Source organism: Gorilla gorilla, chromosome 17 (assembly GCF_029281585.2).
Source record: "Gorilla gorilla gorilla isolate KB3781 chromosome 17, NHGRI_mGorGor1-v2.1_pri, whole genome shotgun sequence".
Taxonomy (NCBI): Eukaryota; Metazoa; Chordata; class Mammalia; order Primates; family Hominidae; genus Gorilla; species Gorilla gorilla.
Window position 1 is genome coordinate 65,947,699 of NC_073241.2, and position 23,418 is coordinate 65,971,116.

General features: G+C 45.5%; 1 protein-coding gene across 13 annotated transcripts in view; it reads left to right on the forward strand.

Moving 5' to 3' along the window:
* Nucleotides 1-23,418, forward strand: part of FHOD3 (formin homology 2 domain containing 3) — a 479,946-nt gene that overhangs the window by 426,774 nt on the left and 29,754 nt on the right. For all 13 annotated transcript variants that reach the window (XM_031003628.3, XM_055368089.2, XM_055368091.2 and 10 more), the window contains 4 exons: nt 7,510-7,668; nt 17,527-17,709; nt 19,608-19,727; nt 20,903-21,064. In XM_031003628.3, the coding sequence (XP_030859488.2) occupies nt 7,510-7,668; nt 17,527-17,709; nt 19,608-19,727; nt 20,903-21,064 (624 nt within the window). The remainder of the gene's footprint in view (nt 1-7,509; nt 7,669-17,526; nt 17,710-19,607; nt 19,728-20,902; nt 21,065-23,418) is intronic.

The following is a 23,418-nucleotide window of genomic DNA, read 5'->3' on the forward strand; positions in this document are numbered from 1 at the left end:
CCCTTCCTCTCTCCTGGGTCTCTGGATTAGGATAACAAATAAACTGAATTCATGCAGGAAGTCTGTTTAACAGTTGGCCTCTGCTCTAGACAACCCAAAGGGCAAATATGAGAAATTAATACTCTTTCCTTAACAATAAGGCAAACCTTACCTGGCAAGAAATTTTATTTCTGACTAAGGATTCCTCAGCCTTTGCTTGGGCTTAGTTTTTTGTTTTTGTTTTTCATTTTAGGGTGTGTGTGTTGGTGTGTGTGTGGATGGGGGGCAGTTTGCCTTAATGCTTTCCTATACATCTCCCCGTCTCCCTTGTTTCAAGACTTTAGGAAAATTCCATAGTTGTCACATCTTTGTGACATCTGTGTCATTGCATCCTTGTAACTGTCACTTTCTCAACGGACAGTTTTGAAAATATCCTGTGGCATCACTCTTTTGGCAGGGAGCGAGGAGGGATGATTTACCATTTCTAGAACTTCTGCCTTTCTGAGCCCGACCCAAGGTCTCCAACAGTGATGCAGAGAAGCATTTGCAAAGGTCTGTCTCCTTTCATGGAAGTGCTCTCAGACTCACCAGCACTCCCCAAACCTCCTGCAGCTCTCTTAATAAATCAAGTCCTCAGCCCGGTGTCTATTATCAATTGCAGCACCTTCTGGGGTGCATCCTCTGTTACTAGTAAAATACTCTTTAAAAATGCAAAGGGGCAATATGATGTGGCAACATTTCAGGAAGCCTTAAGCTTAATGACTACTATTAACTATTTAAATTTTTCTTTCCACTTCTTTTCCTAACTGCTACCTGAATCCTCACTCTTCTTTTTCCAAAACAGAATGTCTCTGATGGGGAAGTTAGGTCTTTTTCTTTCCCAGGATGCCTACTGAAACTAGGTTGTGGTCACTCTTGCATGATGGTCACTCTTTTCCAATAACCATTCCAAATCAAATTTGAGTCTTTACTTACAGATTCTTAAATACTTTTACTTGGAGGTTTAATTTGTTCTATCCGAAAGCCTGACTTGGGCATCTCCTCTGCATGGGCATTTTGCCATCTGTCTCTGCATCAAGGATTGGTGTCTCACCAAGGATCCACCTGGGTGGACTTGTGGCTCTGCAGTGCTTATATCCAGCCGAGCCTAAATATCTGGCTTAGCGGTTCTAGAAAATATTCCTATTACCATGTGTGACTTTCTGCCCCACGGAGTGGCTGAGTTTGCAGGCTCCTGCCTCCTGGGGCTGCTGGTTCTAGAAAGCGGACTCCCAACCCAGGTAGCTGCCCACCAGCTGAATCTGGGGCTGCGGAGAACAGGCACAGCTCTTCCTCGAAGCTTTGGCAGTTGACAGTCGCTACCTCCCCTTCTCAGGAATCCTGTGACTCTTCTAGCCTTGAGTGCTGTCTGTTTGAAGCCTCATCATAGAGGGGCTCACCTACATCTTCCTAGAAGCTGGACCCAGTCCCTGAGTTGCCTTAATGACCGCCCTCCTGCTCCCTTTGAGTTTCCTGCTCGCCTAGACAGCCTCTCTTTCCACAAAGGGTAACCTCTGCCTCTCCCTCATCTTGGCTGTGCACACCCCTGCTCCCTCTCCCTGCAGTGTTCTTAGCCAAGTCAAAAACAAAAACAAATAAAAGCCTTACATGGCATTCATCCTGAAGCTTTTCTCCGGAGACTGTCTTTCCTCCAGGGGAGAAGGGCTACTACGGGCATGTTGGAGGCTCCCGGTAGTTGGAGCTCCGAAGGAGGAGCTCTGCTGTGGGAGTTCAGCTTAACTAGGCTTTCTGGAACCAAAACAGAGCCTGGCTGCTTCCCAGGCTTCCCCCTACACCCTTAAAGAAGCAAGGTCCTCTCTTTCCTTGAGCACTTCTGGACATATTTGGGAAAGCAGCATGTTCAGAGTTGGCCCTGCCATGGTTTCCCGCACACTATCTCATGTCCGCCTTTTTGCTGACCACCCAAATATAGTTGTTCCTGTTTTCACATCCAGCCAACCCCTAGTCTAGCATCCTGTACCTGGAGCCTGGGCTCAGGCACCTCCTTCCATCATCACTTCCTCCCTGAGAGTTCTTGGAACTTGCTGAGGAAGAGGGCAGAGCTTTGGCTAATTGTTCTTTTATCAACAAAGACAAAAAACCCAATGTCCTGTTGCTCCAGAGCTGACCATGGGTGTTGGGGGCATCCTGGCCCTCCAGAGGTATGCATTTTTTGTTAGTCTGCATGGAAATGTTCCCACTTGAGAACCAGGCACCTAACAGCAGGCACTCAGGAATTATCTGTTTAAGGAAGTGGATTATATATCAAAGAGAGGCAATAAATATAGGGAAGCTTACACAGTCAATCAGAAAGAGACCATCAGGGACTGGGCTTGTTTCTCAGCCTCTTCTGCACCTGTGCAGGGTTCAGCATCATGGACCATCACTGAGAATGTCTTGAGACTCCAGGCAGCAGGGTGGTATCATACCCCAGTCAGCAAGGGGGTCTCCTGGCTGTGGTGTACTTGTGCCGTGCTGACACTTGGCCATTCCCACATCAGCCTGGGTTCCTGCTTTCCCCTGGCCTTTTCCCTTCCTGAGAAGGAACATGTCAGTCAATCCAGCCTGTCACAGTGTTCACTCGCCATATCGGTTTGTTTGGCTTAAAGTTAGTTTTTCTGATTCCATATTAAAAATGGATCTTTTTATGTTAGATTCTGGGTCACTAATCTTAGTGTCTTTGTTAGAATGTCCTGGACCATTGTATAGAGCTTTTTCTGTACTATTATTCTATTCTGTTCTATTATTCCAACTATTCTAGGGCCAGTGCTATACAGCTGATAGCTGATTGGGTAGATATTATATCTAACTCTACATTTTAAGAACATGTTTGACACTTTCATACATATATTCTTTCATGTTCACTTTAGACATTTTTTTTCTAATTCCAAAAACAAATCTTATGGGGATTTTGATAGGATTATGTGTATGCAAAATAAAAGTAACATATCTATTGGACAGCCAATATATGTATTACTTTTATATATATGTTATATATGTAAATATACATGTTACATATATAAATATATATAATTAGATAAGAGATAACTACAGCACACTTATGATGTTGAAACTTCCTATCCAGGAACATGAAGTTTCTCATTTATCCAAGTCTTCTTTTATTACTCTCAAGAAAATGTTGTTATTTTCTTCAGGTAGAAGATACAAGAGGTTTTTTGCTTTGTTTCCTTGTTTGGGTATTTTTGGGGGTTGTCTGGTTTCTCATCAATTGCAGAACAACTTTCTGATTTCCTACTTAGAAGCATTGCTTCCTCTCCTGTTACTGATACCTGTCTGACCTCTGCCCCGTCACATCTCACTCCCTCTTTCTGGATGCCATCCCCTTCAAGAAAGGCATTTACATTTTCTAACCTTCACAAGGACCACTCTTTCTTCTCTGACCTCTGCTTTATATCCTCTTCCCATCATTGACCAATTTCCTTATTTTCAAATTTTAAACCATGGAAAACCACTGTGGCTTTCTGACCAAAGAAATGCACTAAGGAAAAGTGCCTCTTTTTTTTCTTTTCTTTTTTTTTGGGGGAATGGAGTCTCACTCTGTCACCCAGGCTGGAGTGCAGTGGCATAAACTCTGCTCACTGCAACCTCTGCCTCCTGGGTTCAAGTGATTCTCCTGCCTCAGCCTCCCGAGTAGCTGGGACTACAGGCACGTGCCACCATGCCCAGCTAATTTTTGTATTTTTAGTAGAGACGGGGTTTCACCATGTTGGCCAGGATGGCCTCGATCTCTTGACCTCGTGATCTGCCCACCTCAGCCTCCCAAAGTGCTGGGATTACAGGCTTGAGCCACTATGCCTGACCAGAAAAGTTCCTTTTAGCAAGAGTAGGATGGATGGATGGATGGGTTAGGGAGATAAGAGATCAGAAGCAGGAGGCGAGTGCTGGGCTGCTCTGAGAAGTGGGGTTCTGGGTGGTCAGGCACAGGGTGGAGAGGTGGGAATGGAGAAGGATGGATGGGGATGAGATGCTTTGGGAAGGAAGAGTGGACCACAGTTGCTCTGTCTTAGGACCATGTGGAGGACTAGTGAAGTTCACTATTGCTGACTTGAGGCTTTGGCTCAGAAGGACAATTCAAATGGATCAGAATAGATGACTGCCAATCCTTCGACATGGATATAGGCACAGAGAGCTCTGCCTTGCTCTTGTAAGTGCTGCTTTAGATTACTGTCAGAGGGAAGGAGAGAGTTGGACAGCCCTACCCAACCCACGCCCTCATCTTGGGCAGTACTAACCAGATGACACTTGAGTGTTTAGTAGCATCTGGTGGAGGTTTATTTTGATTATGAAGAACAGCACTTAAAGCACCTTTTTGCTAAAATCTAGAGCTTGCATAATTCCATTTCAGGTATTCCTTTAATGCTTATTCTTTCCTTCACGATATGGGTGGAAGTGCTCTGCAAATGTGCAAAATCCTCTGTGGGGACAGCTCTCCCATGATCTTGGGGTGCTCAGTGGCGCACCCCTCCCTGACTTAGAGGGGTGTGTGCAGGCATGTGTGTTGCTGTAAGTTGAGCTCTACTGAGAATGGGGCCAAGGGCATGTCAGGCTCAGGGCCACCACGTAGGTCTGTGCAAATTGCTTGCTACATGTGGACACTGGCTGCCAGAGATGAGGCTGGAATCTGAGTAGTGCTTCTCCCCCAAGCTGTTTGCCATGGGGCTGAGTCTCAGGGTGATGGCAAGGGGCTTCATTTTGTCATCTGCATAAAGACTCCAGTTGAGCTGGCTGGGCTCCTAGAGTGATGGGGTTTTGTGGATGAGGGGTTAAGGGCTACTGGTTCCCAGGGAATCCCTGCTGCCATCCTGTGCTCACAAGACACCTGCTACTGCACCTCTAGACCCATATCTCCATTCTAGGCAGGAAGAAGGGGAATGAGCACAAGGCATGGCCCACCAGGTCTGTTGCTTTTTAATCAGGAAAACAAAAGCCAGAACCAAGTCATGGGGCCAGCTTCAGTTGCAGAGGGTCCAGGGAGGGAATTGATTTAATGGACACATTGCCAGCCTGAAAAAAATCAGAGTCCTGTTGCTGAGTGGGGAAGAGGGCATGGATTTGGGGTAGGTGCCCAGCAGTGCCCGGAGAAGCAGGCCTCCAACACCACAGTATTGGCATTGCTAGTTGTAACATCCTTCTTTGTTGCCTATATTCAACATTCTGTCAAACTTTTCTCATTCCTTTAGCATTCCACACACAACATAAAATTAGATTTAAAAGTTAAATTGAGAATTTCCAGGGACTCCTGATAAGTTTCTTCGGTTAACTACGTAGAACAGAACACTTTCCCTGAAGAGTGGGGAGGCATGTATGCCACGTGTCCCTGGGAGCCCAGTGTTCAAAGCTGACAACCCTACCCACAGGAATTGCCCCTCCTGATCACCAGGATCCAAAACAGCTGGGATGTTTTCAGTTGTTGTTGTTGGGTTTTTTTTTTTAAATGAAGAAGTTTGAGTTTATTCCCAACTGCATATTTAAGGATCTAAAATAGAAATTTAGCAACTAAGTCTGGGAGGTTCCAGGAGGACTTAAGCTGGACTTGAGCCTGTTTCTCCTCAATGCTTCACGGTCCCTGGGGCTACAGCAGAACAGTTTCTCTAGATGGCTTGGCTGCTCCCAGCCCTAGCCAGGGCCCCTGCTTTAGAGAACAAGGTAAGGCCTCAGTGCAGGAGATCAGATGATGAGTGGCAGTCAGTTGCTCAGTGGGAACCTGCCTGCACAGTGTGGTTGAAGCTGCTTGGCTGGGTCAGCAGGTCCTCTGGGATGTGGCCACATCAAACTTCCAGTCTGATCCCTGACCGTTTTTAACAACCTAGACAAAGCCACTTCTTATCTCCTGAAGGTCTTCTGTCCCCAGACTAGATCCTAGACATTCTTTAGGGCCTAGCCCAAGGGTCAGCCCTTCCAGACCCTGAGCCCCTCCACCACCAGGTGAGTTACAGTTGCTCTGCTGTTGAGCTCCCTCAACAACAGAGGGTGCAGCACACCCCATTACTGTGCTGAATGTGTCTTCAGGAGATCCACAGTGCCTCATTCATCTTTGTTACTCTAGACTTGTTACATGAGTCAAAATAGCCATCCTCCCAGGTGTGTTTGCCTCAAAGGAAACCTGAGCAAGAGCAGGGAGCTTGTGGAGCCAAGTCTTCTCCCACCTGCCCCCAGGTGCCACCTGCACCCAACTTCCTGAGAGCTGAAGAGGAAAGCTGGGGGCCTTGTGGTCACAGCTCTGGCCAGTGACAGGGTTGACTCATCACCCCACAGACACTGTCTTAGTTCGCTAAGGCTGCCATAATAAAATACCACACACAGGTGACCTAAACAGCAGAAATTTATTTCTCACAGTTCTGGAGGTTGGGAACTCCAGATCAAGGTACTGGCCAGTTAGGTTTCTAGTGAGGGCGCTTTTCTTGGCTTGTAAGCAGCCACCTTCTTGCTGTGTCTTCAAGCAGCAGAGGGAGAGAACTAGTAGCACTCTGGTCTTTTCTTATAATGACACCAGTCCCATCATGAGGATCCCACCCTCGTGACCTCATCTAAACCTAAGTAGCTCTAAAGGCCCTACCTCCAAATATCATCACTTTGGGGGTTAGGGCTTCAACTTATGAATTTTGAGGGGACATAAACATTCAGCTCATAACACGTGCTTGCCAAGCTCCCATCTTTTGCTAATTCTGGGCTGGCTGCAGAGATAGGTGAAGCCCAGGACGTGCCTCTGAGGACCACACAGGCCACCTGGGAAGCCACACATAAAAGGGCTTTGAGAATGCCAGGACACTTCTTATTCCCTGCTCCCCTTCTAGGCCTCTAAGCTGGTTCGTCCCCTATTCATCCTCACCAGTGCATGTCCTTTCCTTTCTTTTCCTTGGAAGGCCCCTCTTCGTTCATCTACCAGGCAGCTGCACAGAGGCCTAAGTGCACAGGAAAGGTGGAGGCACTCTGGTATAAGGGGCATGGAATGTTTGAATGGCAAGGTGAGGGCTTTGAGACAGTACAGCTGTAGATCTGGAGGGGCTGACAGGCCAATGGTGCTGTATTCTCCTTATTGATCCTCTCTTCTCAGCATGTAAACCAGCTCTCTCTGGGCACGCACCATATGTATGAAGGCCAACCAAGACATTCTGACACCTCAAAGCCCACAAGAAAGGAACTCTGAAAGGTTTTGATTTTGTTTTCACTGCTTCTATGGAAAAAACAGATTTTTTTCTTGCAAAATATCACATTTTCCCAATTGAAGGAAAATCCATTTTATTTTTGTGTGTGTCTGACTCTTGAAGTTCTGTTGCTGACCCAAGCTTGGCAGCTTCTCAGAACTAATCCCTGATACTTTCTGTGCTGAACAGTAGCCAGTCCTTCTCTGAGCTGAACTGGGGCCATTTGTTTTCATCTCTAAATAAGTAGTGAGTGCTTTTAATAATGAAATGCAGAAAAGACCCAAGATGATGCATTAATCTTGGATTCTCCTTTTTTATCACTAAGAAAACTGCTGCAGATGGAAAAAGGCAAGAGATCATTGTTCTGGATTCCAAGAGGAGTAACGCCATCAATATTGGTCTGACGGTGCTGCCCCCTCCAAGGACGATTAAGATCGCCATTTTGAATTTTGATGAGTATGCCTTAAACAAAGAAGGAATCGAGGTGAGGGAAGCTCTATTAAGCATTATTTGTATTTTATCTTATACTGCATGTATAATATGCTGCATGTCCACATTTCAAAAGATCCATGGTGCCTTTCTGTCTCAACTAGACTCTGAATAAGGTTAATAATTCTTACACGTGTTAAACTTTTTGAGTGGGGAGGGGAGTCTCACTTTGCCTATGAAGTTCAGCAATCTTCACTCAGGTTCATTTACCAGTCTCCCTCTGACCACATTCTGCCTACCTCAAAATGGAAGAAGACTATGATAACCTCCTTGGGAAGCCACTAGGGTCTTGTTTCATGTCATTTTAAACCACATATGTTTAAAAAACCATACCTTTCAAAGGTAGGGTTTTCAGTACATGTGCACATCCATGTAAGAACTTTCTCTCTTGGCATTTGTTGGGGTACAGAGAGACATGTTTCATTTGATAAGCCAGAGAGCTCAAGCCAGCTGAAGCTTTAGCATTTGTTGATCTGAATGTCACAAAGTAGAGAGACACTGGGTGGTGTGGCTGTGACCACACAGCTGGTAGCTGGAGACAGGGTTCACCTGCAGGGCCTGGGTTCGTGTTCTTCCACAGGCCACATTCTCCCTCCACTGTGGGTTGGTGCCAGTTTAGCAGGTTAAATCTCTTATTATAATAATGAAAAGAGTGAGCAGAGCCGATGTGTCCCGCCCACCAATTCCTACAGAAGGGTATTATAGCTTGGGGGCCCACTGGGTCAGAGTGGGGATCTGGGGACACTGCTTTGTGGCATTGGGTGGCACCTAACCCATCCTCCTATTGGCAGGGGGCCCCAGACTCCTTTAAAGCCTCTCTGTGATTGGGGTTCATCTTCCTGTTTGAGACACTTGGGCATGGACGGAACCAATGATGCCTGACTCCAGAGAGGGAAAGCAAGCCTTCTACAGAAAAGTTGAGAGTGAGGAAGGGCCTGGGCCTCTGGCCAGAGTCCCACCCATGGCCCTGGGAATGGGAGGGAGCAGGGGGCACACAGTACGCAGAGGGGTCTGCACCCAGCCCACTAGGCATGCCTTCATGCTTTGGAAGGAAGGGACCTTCATAGGAAAAGCCATTACTAGAGGCCTGAACTGCATTGAATAGTGGACCCCCAAATTCATGCCCACCCAGGATGTGACCTTATTTGGAAAAAGGGTCTTGTACATGTAATCAAGTTAAGATGAGGTCATACTGGATTCAGGTGGGCTCTAAATCCAATGACTGGTATCCTTATAAGAAGAGGGAAGTTTGAACACAGAGAGGAGAGTGCTATTTGAAGACAGAGAACACACAGATATACAGAATGCCATGTGATGACGGAGGTGGAAATCAGAGTGATGTTTTTAAAAGCCAAAGAATACCAAGGATCGTGGACAACCACCAGCACTGGGAAGAAGCAAAGTTCATCCCCTGGGGCCTTCAGAGACAGTATGGTCCTGCTGACACCTTGATTTTGGACTTCCAGATTCTAGAACTGTGGCAGAATGCATTTTTGTTGTTTAAGCCACCCAGTTTGTGATGTTTTATTATGGCACCCCTAGAAAACCTATATAAAGCCCAAGTAGCTCTACTCTGAGAAACATACACCCCCTGTTCCAGGAACAGGTACAATAAGGGAAATGCACTTCTTTCCTGGCAGAAGAAGTTGTTCCCTGAGCTCTGGAGCCAAGCCAGGCAGCAAAGCCAGTCAGCATATCCAGGTGTGTTCTCTGTCTTCAAACAGCATTCTCCTCTGTGTTCAAACTTCCTTCTTCTTATAAGGATACCAATCATTGGATTTAGGGCCCACTCGAATCCAGGAATCCAGCCTATCGAGAGAGTGAGGGCACACGGCAGACCGGAGCAGGGGACATGAAGGAGTGAGTGGGCGACAGCTGGGAGATACAGAGAGAGAGACTGAGGCAGTTGCCAGATCGCAGGAAGGGGCAGGCCAGGCCTCAGTGTGATGCATCCCACTCTGGGACCCTCCTAGAGGAACAAAGGACGAGCAGGGCAGTGGCCTGCTGTTGGGTGGACCTGGATGTACCAAGTGCAAAGTGTCTGTCCCCGCAGACCCTAACCCAGTGACGGATGAGAGACTTACACTGACAGAGATATTTTGTCTGTCAGTGCGGCTAAGGGGCTTCTGCTCCTGAATCTGCAGCATCTGCCCCATAAGCCAGTGAAGTTCGCATTTATTTAGTACAGATTAAATGACAAAGGACTTGAGTAAACACCACTAGAGGGAAATTAACATTGCCAACCTCCCAGTAGAGAGCAATCATGCACCCACAGATAATCAAGGGTTGGTCTTAGGACCACATGAGTAAACAAGCTGTTTAGATAAACTCCCCCACATTCCCTTGTTATTTGCTCTTTTGCTATCAACTCAAGGTAGAGAGGATTAAGCTGCTTTCAGCCAAATCTTTTACTGAAGCTATGCAACCCCCCTGGCCTTCCAAGAAGGTTTGCTTCTCTTTTCTATAACATCCTCTTACAATTTTTCCCACCACCCTGACTGAACTCCCACATCTGTCCTCTAGGGGAGACAAGGCAGTGGCTCTTGGGCCATCCTATTTACACAACAAGGTCCTTTAGAGAGCACAAAAGCTTCAGATTCATACGGAGAGAGGCTACAAAGATAGCCAGAGCCAGCCTAATTAAAAGAATAGATGGACAACTACCCCTTTAGAAATATTTCTCCTCCTTGTCATGAGAACTTGAAAGTCCCTCAGGAGAAATTTATTCCTTTGGTTTTGCCTTTGTTCTTTCCTGAAATGCAACTCTCCCCAGGTGGGGAAAGTTTCAGATACAATAAATTACTCGGATTCTAGAATGAACCAAATTATTATTTTTTCTTGTCTGGCTGGTTTCCAGTTGAGCACCCTTTTGATCCAGGAAGGAATAATTACAGCTATGATGCTGATGGATATGGGAGTAGCAGCACAGCACCAAATCTGACTTTCATAGGATTTTTACTGTGGGGCAGACACCAGGTAGGCGCCTGCCACAGATTCTCATCAAAGCTTATGAGGTACATATGCTCCCCAACGTGAAGAAGAATGGGAGTCCCAGCATTAGTGTGTGCCCAGGCTCCCAAGCCAGTGAGCCAGAGAGCCGGGGAGCCGGGACACAAGCTCTGAAGCTTGAATCCAGAATGCAGGCTGCGGTTTTGTGGGGTGGCTGGCCCTGGAGGGGCCCTCCAGGCCTTGGTTTGTGTGCTGCAGAGAATAAGAGGGAATCTGAAAGGGGAGGGAGAGACATGTATGCAGCAGCGCAGCCCTCTTCACTGTGCTGCCTACATTTGCTACCCAGGAGTAGCTGACTTACAGAGCAATTTGAAGTGAGGAGACACAGCCACAGGAAACACTGGTAGCCCTTACTGAGATTTTATTGCATCGTGAGTCCTCAGTAAATTCCTAGTCACAATGACACAGAGTTACATTTTTACTTTCTCTTCTAAAGCAGGTTTCTCAACTTCATTGCTACTGGCATTTTGGGTTAGACAGTGCTTTGTTGTAGGAGGCTGTCCTGTGCATTATAGGATGTTTAGCACATCCCTGGCCTCTACCCATTAGATGCCAGTAACACCTACCCTCCCCCCACAACCAAAACTGTCTCCATACATTGTCACATGCCCCCTAGGAGCAAAATCACCCTGGTTGAGAGCCCCTGATCTAAAGGCTGCCTGTGTGAATCGAGACTGTGTAGATCCCTCAGCACTTCCCAGTCACAGCTGAGAAGACTCCAGTCGAAACCCCTCTTGGAGAATGTGGAATCCAGGGCACTCTCAGGCATCACCTACTATCTTGGGCCATTGATCTCAGGGACCTGACAGGCAGAGATGATCTAGATCCATGTGCCAAACCAATACCCAGAGCTTGTTCTCTAGGCTTGTTCAAGAGTTAAATCAGGACTGAGAAGAGATACAATTGGGTACATACAGATCTTTGTTAATGAGATTTCCGGCTTGCACCCAGAGGGCCTTTAGCCAAACTGTCTGCTTCTCGGATGCAAGCACTGTAGCCTGGCACCATGGCTTAATGGGGTCGTTTGAAAGCTCTGTGTACCTAAATGTAATTAGAATGTTTTCATCCTGTGGCTTTGCTTAGCAACCCAGTGGTATGTATCCAGGTTTGTCATGAAAACCTGAAAGAGTAGTTAACTTCATTAAGGAAGTCATTCTTCATAAGAGTATTAAACCAGAAAATCGTTTTGCAGCCATCTCTAAGTAGCATTAATGATATTTCCCCAAGTAAAATGGCATCAAATGATCATAAATCATAAATGGAAGTATGACGATTTTTATTTTCTTTTCCTTTCTTCTCTTAATTTTATAGAGTCTGTGTCTACTCAGAGGGTAGCACAATTGAATGGTCGCAAACAGCTTGGCCCAACTTGGCTGCCAGTCCAATCAGCATCCTAGAAACAGAAGTTTTCTTTGGCTACAGATAAAAAATGACAGATCTTTGAAAGCAGTTTACCCTGCACAGTGCCTGTCCACAGGTGCCCAGCTGCGTAAGTGCTGGATACATGCAGAGGAACCTGACCACAGAGAGTCACAGTTGACTTAGCAGTGCCAGGGAACCAGAATATCTTGATGACTGAGTGGCTTAGCTGCACTGTTAATTTGCATTTATGGTTGAATTTATTCACTATTAATTTGAATCCCTATGAACTATGGAGCTAGTGCTAGAAACTAGAGGTAGCCCCTGGGTTCTTCTCTAGCTCCGCCTTGGTGGATCCAGCTTAGCTTCCGGCAAATCATTTTGTCTGTGTTTGATACAATAATTTCTGCCCTAAAGTGCCTCAATGAATAATCATAAGAATGAAAGAAGATACTATCAAGATGCTTTAAAAAGTTTTTTTTTTTAGTTGCTACAGGAAAGTAACTACCTGGATAGAACACTATTTTCTCATGCAAATATGCATATTGTATGCAAACCAGACATAGCCCTCAGGGCTTCAACTTTCAACTTTGGTCACCAAAATCCTTGTGGCAGATGCTTATACAAAGCTGTAGCCAGTGCTCTGTTTAAAACTCACAGGGCAAAAGAATTACTCATTATAGTTTCATGTGCAGGTAGAAGAAATGGCCAAACCCAATAGTATTGGGGTCTATTTTAAAAAAGGGATTTCTGCATTTTTCTCCAAAATACATGACTTTCAGATACAAAAGCAAATATACTTAGAGCAATGCTAGAGAGACGCTGTCTAGGCAAATGCTAAAAACATGGAAGTTATCACATTGAAACAGGAAATTTTCTGTGACCCCTTCACGGGCCTTGTGATGGGGGTGCCTCACCAGCTTGCAGCTCTCAACCCCTCTAAGGAGTAGGAGCACATAGGTGAGTGAGTGCAGGAGCTGGGGCAAGTGCTTCTGGGCACTAGCAGGAGCAAAACTCCGTGTGGGCCCTGCAGCGGTGTCTGACAGGGAGTACCCGCAACCCCTGAAACCCCAGAGGGCATGTGTACAGTGTGCACTTTTAGCTTTGCCATCATGGATGGCTTAAGTGTTAACTCAGTTGGCCCTCTGCCTTTTCGTGTGAGGTGGTTGCTCTCCACCAGTGAGGGCAGAGGGTCAGTGTGACAGCCTTTAGTGCCCGCATCTATGGCACCAGAGCTCTTGTTTAGCGTCCAGAAAAAATCAGGTCACATAAATGAATTGAAAGATGGTGAATACAGAGGGTTTTATTGCCAGTGAAAGTGGCTCTCAGCAAGAAGGAGAGCTGGAAAGGGGATGGAATGGGATAGTGATCTTCCCCCAGAGTCTGGCCATCCCCAGCTGTACTCCTCTTTGAAGCAATGCTGTCAAGCCATCCCTCTGAAGTCAAGCTGCCTCTCTCTGACATCAAACGACAATCTCTGATGTCCTGCTGCTTCTCCTCTTCTCCCCTTCTCTGCTCTCTGCCAGTGGAGCCTGGGGTTTTTATGGGTACAGGGTGGGGGTGGGGCGGACCAGGAGTGGTTTTGGAAAAGGCAACACTCGAGTGGGAAAATAGGGATGTAAAGTTCTCACTTTGGGCTACAGTTCCAGGCTTGAGGGTGGGGTCTTTGCCAGGTACCCCACCCTTTTCTGCCTATAATTTCTCTGCTTCCTATCCCTATCAACATATTTGTCTTGTTTGATGTTTGCTTTCCTGTGAAATCAAATTATGATCATGCAATTATCAATAAATCTACTGACTTAGAAAAACAAGTTAAAAATACTACCTCATAATCATCACATTATCATCTGCTCACAAAAAACAGGGGCCATCAGCTCATAGGAGGGGCTCATAGGAGGTGGCTTTAACCTGCCCTTCCACTGTCTTACAGCTATTCTTATTGTCAGTGATGTGTAAAAAAATAAAATAAAATGGCAGGTGGCAACCTCATAAATCTTCAACATTGAACAAATAGTATAAATTAGAGAAATGAAAAACAAAAAGAAGAGTAACTGCTTTCTCAAAGGAACAAAGCAACAAAATTCATCACAGGAAGATGTCTTCTGAAGGTTGTACAAAGTGTTGACAGTTTTTAATTTTGGAATTTTGGTCATGCCAAAAACAATGGCAGTGCTAAGGAAATTAAAATAGAAATTTTAGTGAAGCATTTATTTTGAAAACTAATTGAGTTTAAATCATGCATGTTTTTAAGGAGGCAACATCTGCTTGAAGTGTCTTGGCTATCTCTTAATGCCATCTGCATGAACAGGTGGGACACGTGCCAGGTTGTGGGCAAGCAAGGAACACTGCCACCACCTATCTCTCCAGATGCTCAAATTCCACCTGAAGCCTCAGTGATTGGAGCCCCGGTGAAGGGAAAGTTGGGAAGGGAGGTGCCTCAGGCTCACCTTCGATAACTTTACACTGACTACAGCCTGAATGCACATCTGCAATGCAGTTTTGCATCACTGGCTTCTGATAAACTAAGGCCGCTCTGCCTGTTAACACCCTCTTCAAGCCCAGGACTACATTTATCCCAGCCAGATACGTCCGGATGCACACTTGTGTAAATATCTGCATGTGTAGAGACTGTGGTGTCAAGAGTCCTGTTTCTCATTTTGTTATTTATTTTTTTAGTTTTTGAACTAATATAGAGTGCAGTCGACTTTTTGGTATATGGTTCTCTGAGTTTTAAAGCATATAAATTCATGCAATGACCACTGCAGTCAGGATTTAAAACAGTCCCATCTTCCAACAAAACTGTTCTGTTGCCCTTTTGTAGTTGTACCCTCAACCCACCTCTGGCACCTGGTAACCACTTATGTATTCCCCATCACTATGGTTTTGTCTTTTCAAGAATGTCCTGTAAATAGCATGTAACCTTTTGAGACTGGCTTCTTTCATTCATCATGATGCCTTTGAGATTCATTCAAGTCATTGTACATATCTATAGTTTGTTCCTTTTATTGCCTAGTGCTATTACATTGCAGGGAATCTACTACAATTTATATATTCACTGCTCAAGAATATTTAGCTTGGTCCAGTTTTTGGCAGTTATGAATAAAGCTACTACAAATAGTCATGTACAAGTGTTTGTGTGAAAGTAAGTTTCCATTTTTCTAGGATAAATATCCAAGAATGGAATTGCTGGGTCATATGGTAATTCTGTGTTTAATCTTTTGAGGAACTACAGCTTGTCCTCTATTCTCTAACAGTGTCTATCACAAAGCAAAAGTTTTTAACTGGATAAAGTTTGGTTTATTATCTTATTCTTTTTTGGTATCATGTCTAAGAATTTTTTGCCTAATGTGGGTTATAAAAGTTTTCTCCTATGTTTTCTTCTAAAAGTTCCATAGTATTCCATTTTACTTTTAGATCTGTGATCCATTTTGAGTTTGTTTACGTATAGTGTAAGGTTTAACTTGAGGTTGCTTTTTTTGCATATAGAGTCTAGTTGTTCTAACACCATTTGTTGAAAATAGTATCCTCTCTCTATTGAATTGCCTTGCACCTTTTTCAAAATCAATGGGCCACATTTATGTGTCCTGTTCTGAACTGTCTGCTCTGTCCCATCGATCTAGGTGTCTATCCTTTTACCAATGACACATTGTCTTAATTACTATAGCTTTTTATTTATTAAAGTCAGGTTATACGATTTCTCCAAGGTTACTCTTTTTCAAATTTAGTCGTTCTAGTTCTTCTGCTTTACCATGTAACTTTTAGAATCAGCTTGTCTCTATGAGGTAGGAGAGCAGCAGGACTTGTTTTCTGGTCCCAACCCTGATGACCAAAACAGGATCTGGTTCAGATGGGATAAAGCAAAAAAACTGACAAAAACCACAGATAGTGACAAAAGCAATCCTTAGCTGCCCTCATTGCTCATAGGTATAAGTTACTCCCACTAAAGCCATGACAGTTTATAAATGCCATGGCAACAACCCACAAGTTACCACCCCTTTCCAGGGCAAGACCAAAAACTTACTGCCCCTTTCCTAGAAAGTTCTAAACAACCCACCCCTCAATTTGTGTTGACCTGGCTTTTAATTTGCATATAATTGATAATAGATTTACATGAGTATAAATACAGTTGCCAAGAACCCATACTTTGCTGACTCTGGGCACACTGCCTGGGAGTTAGCCCAGCTCCAGAAGGAGCAGTACTGTTCAATAAAAAATTTCAGTCTGTCACCACCAGCTTGCCCTTGAATTCTTTCCTGGTTAAAGCCAAAAACCATCCCAGGCTAAGTCCCCGTTTTGGGGCTCACCTGTCCTGCATCATATATCTACAAAAAATTATACTGGTATTTTGATTGGAATTGAATTAAATCTATAGATCAATTTTGGAAGAATTAACATCTTGTCTGTGTTGAGTCTTTCAATCCATGAATATAGTATGTCTCTCCATATGTTTATTATTTGTTTCTATCTTCGATTGCTTTCATCAGCATTTTCTAGTTTCCAGCATAAAGATACTTAACAGGATTTGTTAGAGTTATACCTATGTGTTTCACTGTAAATAGCATTTTTAAAAATTTTAGTTTATTATAAATGTATAGATACAAACTAATAAGATGGATTTTTGTGTATTGACCCTATATCATACAACATTGTTAAACTCACTTTTTTGTTTTAGAAATTTTTTGTAGATTCCTTATAGTTTTTTATGCAGACAATTATGACATCTGTGTGTATGAGCAGGTTTTTCCTTTCCAGTCTGTATGCCTTTTATTTCTTTTATGTGCCTGGCTAAGATTTCCATATGGTGTTCAATAGGAATAGTAAGAGTAGACATGAGAATTTTTACTTTAAAAAATGTAATCACAAAGGAATTTGAGTGTATGAGAATCATAAGTATTCTGGTGCCTTTTTGCCTTCTCTGCCTTCCACAATTGATTTTTACCAGAAACAAATAGAAGTAAAAAGATATACTTTTTTATTAGCTTGTATTTATGGATACCGTCATGATTTTTTCTGCAATCAGACTTAAGTTTAGTATTACTTAAGGTACTGTCATTTCTATGTAAGTTTTGAAATACAGTTAAAATGATTATATGTCACATGAACAAAAGTCAATCTGAGTTCTTTGAAAATGATTCATTTTTGTAAGCTTTTAAATTAATGCAGGAGAAGTGCTACAAAGCATATCTTTTTTACATGTCTTACTCTACTTCCTAGGGAATAGGGAGCTGTTCTCTAATCTTGTGTTTTGTTTTTCATCTTTCTCTCACCTCTCATCTCCCTTTCTTGCCTAGAATGTCCTTTGTGTGTGAGACCCTGAAAATTTGGGTCAAGTTTGCTTCAAATATATTTGGTTTATGACAATATAACACCTGTACATACCTCTACTACCTGGTTGGAAAATTATAATATGAACTTTATAACATTGAAGGGGCAGGGGAGGGTCCATCACTAAGCGAAAATATACTATATCATCTCCTATTTCCAGAAAATTCTAACGATGATTCCCACCGATGAGGAGAAGCAGAAAATCCAGGAAGCTCAGCTGGCCAACCCTGAAATCCCCTTGGGCAGTGCAGAGCAGTTCCTCCTCACCCTGTCCTCCATCAGCGAGCTCTCTGCACGACTTCACCTCTGGGCATTCAAAATGGATTATGAAACTACAGAAAAGGTAAGCTCTCTGTAAGAGAGGCCGCTGATCCCACATCCACAGTGTTGAGAAAGGCAGTTTTTCATTGATCAATATTAAGGCAGTGAAATATCATTCTTGGCATAGGGTACGGAGGGTGAGTTGACAATGAGGAGTTCATGTGTACACCAAGTGATCAGCAGCTGGCCAATGAAGGCTGATTCTAAAGTGTCTGCCTGGTGCCAGCCTCAGACACTAGATTGTGGGCACCAGGTCACTGATTACAAAACAAAACAATTACATTTTTTTTCAGATCCTATATTCTCATTGTAGAAAATATGGAAAATACAGAAAAGCACAATATAGAAAATTTCCTATAATCCTTTCATGTGATGATAATCACCTAAACTGCCAGTGATTGTGGCAATTAGCAGGTCTTTTTATGTTGCCTATTGCAAGAGTTTGGGAGGGGAACAGTAGGAAATGGGCCTTAATGGAGAAAGCTTGAGGAGGCTTCTCCTGAGTAGAAAGTAGAGGACATGGGCATCCTCTCTGGAACAGGGCAGTGGGAGTTTTTCGCAGGCTGAACAGAAGGAGCCAGTGGAGAAGAAAAGGGGGAGATGGAAAGTGAACTGTGTGGGATCTTAGTTGAGAGGAAGTCTGCAGAAGAGAGATTCTATAGCCCAGGTGAGCCAGGTGCAGTGGCTCACACCTGTAATCCCAGCACTTTGGGAGGCTGAGGCAGGAGGATGGCTTGAAGCCTGGAATTCAAGACCAACCTGGGCATCATAGTGAGACCCTGTCTCTACAAAAATTTTAAAAACTTAGCCAGGTGTTGTGGCATGTACTTGTAGTCCCAGCTACTCAGGAGGCTGTGGCAGGAGGATCACTTGGGGCCGGGAGTTCAAGGCTGCAGTAGGCTATAATCACCTTACTGTACTCTAGCCTGGGCAACAGAGCGAGACCTCCATCTCTAAAAAAATAAAGCCAAGTGGAGAGGCTGTGTGGTCTCCATCTTCTGGCAAAGGAAGGAGCAAGGTCCTGTACTGAGGGCCAGATGGTGGTGGGTTTGGGGGACTTTAGAAGGGAACTACAGTATTTGAATTCATCAGGAAGTCAAGCAGAGAGGAAGACACCTAGGGATTGCTGAGGTGACTGCTATGACTGGGTCACAAGACCAGACAGCATGCTCAGGTGACTTTTTTTAGCCAAGGGAGGTAACATCAGGGAGAAAACAGATCACTGGGTCAGCCCGGCAAGACCTGGGCTGGAGAAACTGAAGCTGGATTTCCTGGCTTTGGGATATAGGCTGGGGGAGAGCCTCAGTCAAGACAAAGGAGTGGGGGCCACAGAATAACAGCAGTGAGGGTTGGGGAGATGGAGGCCATGAGGCTACAGAGCAGGCTGGAGGTCTGAGGGAGGGTGATCATGAAAGCAGTGGGGTAGAGGGCAGTAGCCTTCTAGTGAGCAGCCCAGGCTGCCAGGTGGCTAGCCGTGGAGTGCCTTGAGGGGAGGAGGAGGCCTGGGGCAGTTCAGGGACATCGAGCGCACAACTTTCATTGCCAATCTGCCTGGAAGGAGAAAAAGCAAAGAAGAAGACTGTGGTCTAGAAGCCGAAGGAAGATAGGAAGGAAGAGTGTCCCAGGAGTCAGCCACAGCCAGGAAGGAGAGTAAGAGGAGGGCATTCCCTGAGGCAGAAATGGGGAGTCCAGAGCCCTTGTCACCCCAGCACAAGGTCCTTTTGGTCTCCACTGCAGGGTCTGGGGAGTAGAGGCTCTCCCTGCCACACGTTTCCATACCTAGGAGCAATGCCCATTGCGGGGAATTGCCTTGTGCTGGGGAGAACACCGTGTGTTATTCCCTTATACAAAAAGTCAAAAGAACAAAGTAAAGCCAAATTGTACACTCTTTATTGTCTAATTTTTTTTTTTAACTGAAAGGAAGTAGCAGAACCACTCCTGGACCTGAAGGAAGGAATAGACCAGTTGGAGAACAATAAAACCTTGGGCTTTATCCTGTCTACTCTCTTAGCCATTGGGAACTTTCTAAATGGAACTAATGTAAGTCATCCCCATCCCTCATCCTGTAGCCCCCCTTGTCACAAAATCCCTGCCCAGCAATTGCTGATGAAGGTTGTACCTCAGGTCCCCCAAAGCACAGTGGAACAAATGACTTTTGTGTCTTCTTGCTGAAAATCTAGAAGGAATTTTGTTCTTAAGATATCAGGGCCTAGGCCGGGCGCGGTGGCTCACACCTGTAATCCCAGGACTTTGTGAGGCTGACGCGGGTGGATCACGAGGTCAGGAGATCGAGACCATCCTGGCTAACACGGTGAAACCCTGTCTCTACTAAAAGTACAAAAAATTAGCCAGGCATGGCAGCACGCACCTGTAGTCCCAGCTACTCGGGATGCTGAGGCAGGAAAATCGCTTGAACCCGGGAAGCAGAGGTTGCAGTGAGCTGAGATCTCACCACTGCACTCCAGCCTGGGTGACAGAGCAAGGCTCTGTCTCAAAAAAAAAAAAAAAAAAAAAAAAAGGTATCAGGGCCTATGTATTTCAACCTGTGTCTTGCTGTAAATAAGAAAACAGAAAAACACACACATGATTCTTTATGAAGTGTAACTACTCTCAAACTTGACATTGGAAAACTTCCTTCTGCCCCATTTTTTTTTCTGAGCTTATCACTCAAATACTCATGCTTATATGCATTTTGATGCCTAAAGAAAAACAACTGTTTAAAAATCTTTTTTTTTAAGTTCCGGGGTACATTTGCAGGATGTACAGGTTTGTTACATTGGTAAACATGTGCCCTGGTAGTTTGCTGCCCCTATCAACCCATCACCTAGGTATTAAGCCCAGCATGCATTAGCTATTAAGAAACGCAACTTTTTAAAATTGGCTCAGCTTTGTCCAGGAAGTAGACAACAACAGGCAAAGGGAGGAAGAAGTAGATAGGCAGATGTCAGAGCCCAGCCCCACAGCACCCTGATTTAGTGGTGAGCCCTGGGACATGGCTCATGGCTGTGGTGGGAAACGGCTAGAGGCTCCCTCATTCTCAGTGTGGCTGGCCCATGTGTGATCAGCCATGGATCATGCAGCATGTGGCCCCAGGAGCTTCAGCCACAGAGAAACTGAATGTTGGGTGACTGCAGCCAAGAATTGATCCTAACCATCCTGTGCTATTCTCTAAGAGCCTGCTTGAAACATGTCTTTTATTGATGTTTGCAAAACAGGCCAAAGCGTTTGAGTTAAGCTACCTCGAGAAGGTTCCAGAAGTCAAAGACACAGTGCACAAGCAGTCGCTTCTCCACCATGTGTGCACCATGGTGGTGGAAAACTTCCCAGACAGCTCCGATCTGTACTCAGAGATCGGAGCCATCACCAGGTCAGCCAAGGTATGTCTGCAGACGCTGAGGAGTGGGCCTGGTCTCGCTTTAGCCACGGGATCTTTATCGGTCATCCTCAAGGAACACATGCCCTATTAAGTAAAATGCCCAAGTGCTGCCTGCATTCTCTGCTCTGGAGTTTATGAATATGATTTGCTTTGTGGCATTTCTAATGAACTTTTAAGATCTTTTTCCTATCTCTGTTTCTCAGTCGGATTCTTTCCTACTGACGTATGCAAGACAAGCCTGCCATCCCATTCCTAAACCCTGCATCCACTGTTAGGCAGTGTTACTCACCAGGGTGGATTCTCCAGAACGCTGAAACAGCACAGCTTGTCTTAGGTGGCAACCATGTCAAAAAGATGCAATTTTGCTCTTCCTGAGATGTCCATAGGACCTTGCAGTGAGGTGTGGAGCCAGAAAACAGGGCCCTCCCGGCTCCTGCTCCCCACAGATCGGCAGTCCCTATGATCTTGCCCAGAGGGAACATTTTTATAGGGCTGTAAACAGTATATGGCCTTGGCCCTCAGCTGCAAGCTCTTAAAGCGAGTGCAGAGTTAATATCTTCATGAACTTATGCTTCATTAGAAAAGAGACAGTCACAGTATGTGGACACCTGGCTGCCTCTAGTGCAGGGGGTCACTGAGGCTGACCAACTCCTAGAGGGATCCCAGACACACCAGAACTGGGAGATGTGAAGGTCTTAGGAGCACAGGAAACTCGCTAGGGGAGAGGGCAGGGGTGGAAAATGCCCTTAAATAGGGCACAGCAACCAGGCCAGTGTGAAGGAACCTTCTAGAAACACTCCTGGCTGGAGCATGAGAGCTGGAAGTACTGGGGTGTGTTGGAATCCAGCATGAGAGGAAGAGAGAGAGTGGTGGGCAGAGGTGGGGAAGGATGTGGGTTGGCTGCTGAGGCCTGCTTCAAGGGGCCCTCCCTCTCTGTCTGCCTTCTGCCACAGCCCTGGCTTGTGGGGACCTGGTGGCCGAGAGCCTCCTCCACCTACCTCCAGAGCCACAGGCTGGCCTCTGCCAGGTGCACCGAGCAGGGGACCCTGAACTGGCCTATCAGAATTTTTTTCTAAGCCTCATTGTATCATGAGAAAGCGAAGCCTTTCCTATCTGGACTCAGGATTCATTTGGTTTCAGACAAATCATTTTCTTCAAAGTGCCTTGAAACCCTGCATACCTGAATCCCAGGGCTTTGCCTAAACTCGCCTTCTCTTTTTGATGGAATAGCATCAGGAAGCCCAGTACATACGGTGTCTTGCATGCCTCCCTGCCTCACACCAGACACGACACTGCGTGTCTTTATCCTGTTGGTGCCACAGATCCTCACAGAATCCACCTTTGCGAACTCTTTCCCCTTCATTGTCCTTCTAAGGGTGGGCCTGGAGGTCTGAAGTCACTCCAGCAAGTCCCCTGTGGGCTTCAGCAGGCCCTGCTCGTTGCCTCTGTCAGTGGCCCCTAAGTAGCAAGGGCTTACCTCCGTGCCCCTGCTCACCTCCATGCACCTCCTGCTCAGCCCTTCCCGACCCCGTACCCTCTGTGCACCTCCCGCTCACCCCCCGCCACACCCTCCACGCACCTGCCACTCATCCCCCCACTTGCACCCTCCGCTCACTTCCTGCTGACCCCCGTGTACCTCCCGCTCATCCCCGCCACACCCTCCACGCACCTCGTGCTCACCCCCGCACACCTCCTGCTGCTCTGACTTTCGCTTGCTGGACACAGCCTTTCCCATCTTAGCTACTTTCCATCCACCTCAGTCCCCTCCTTTCAGCACACCCACTTACCTATTTCTTCCTCCGCTCCTGTCCTTCACAATTTATTTCCCCATCCCTCTGTTAAATGTGGCCCTCTGATGTATTTTTTTCATGACTAAAAATCTCTCTGATTTATGTAATTTTTAGTCTGGAAATTCTATAAAATCATCATCTTAGAAAACCTCATCTCAGGCTCCTTCAGGCAATCCAGCCTGTCTGCACGTCCCTGAATACACAGCCAGCACTCTGTCACATCTGTCCCTTGCATGTGTGATGTGCATCTGCTGGCAACCCTCACCCACACACAGGCACACACACGAGCCTGGTGGGGTCTGTGTGTCCTTCAGAGTTTGGGAATCACCTGTGTGTACAGTTAGCCTCCCTGAGAACAGGAAGTTGTCTCATTCAGCATTTGTGTTTATGTTCAATGCCTGGCTTAGAGACTGGTGTATGCTAGTTTCTCCATGAGTGTTGGTGGAATGAGTGAGTGGGCAGGTGAATAAAACAACTTGTCACTCACATTATAAAGGAGATCATCACGAAGAGAAGCTGGCTGCCCATTAGTTGGTCCCCAGCATAGCAGAGCCATCTTCGTAGG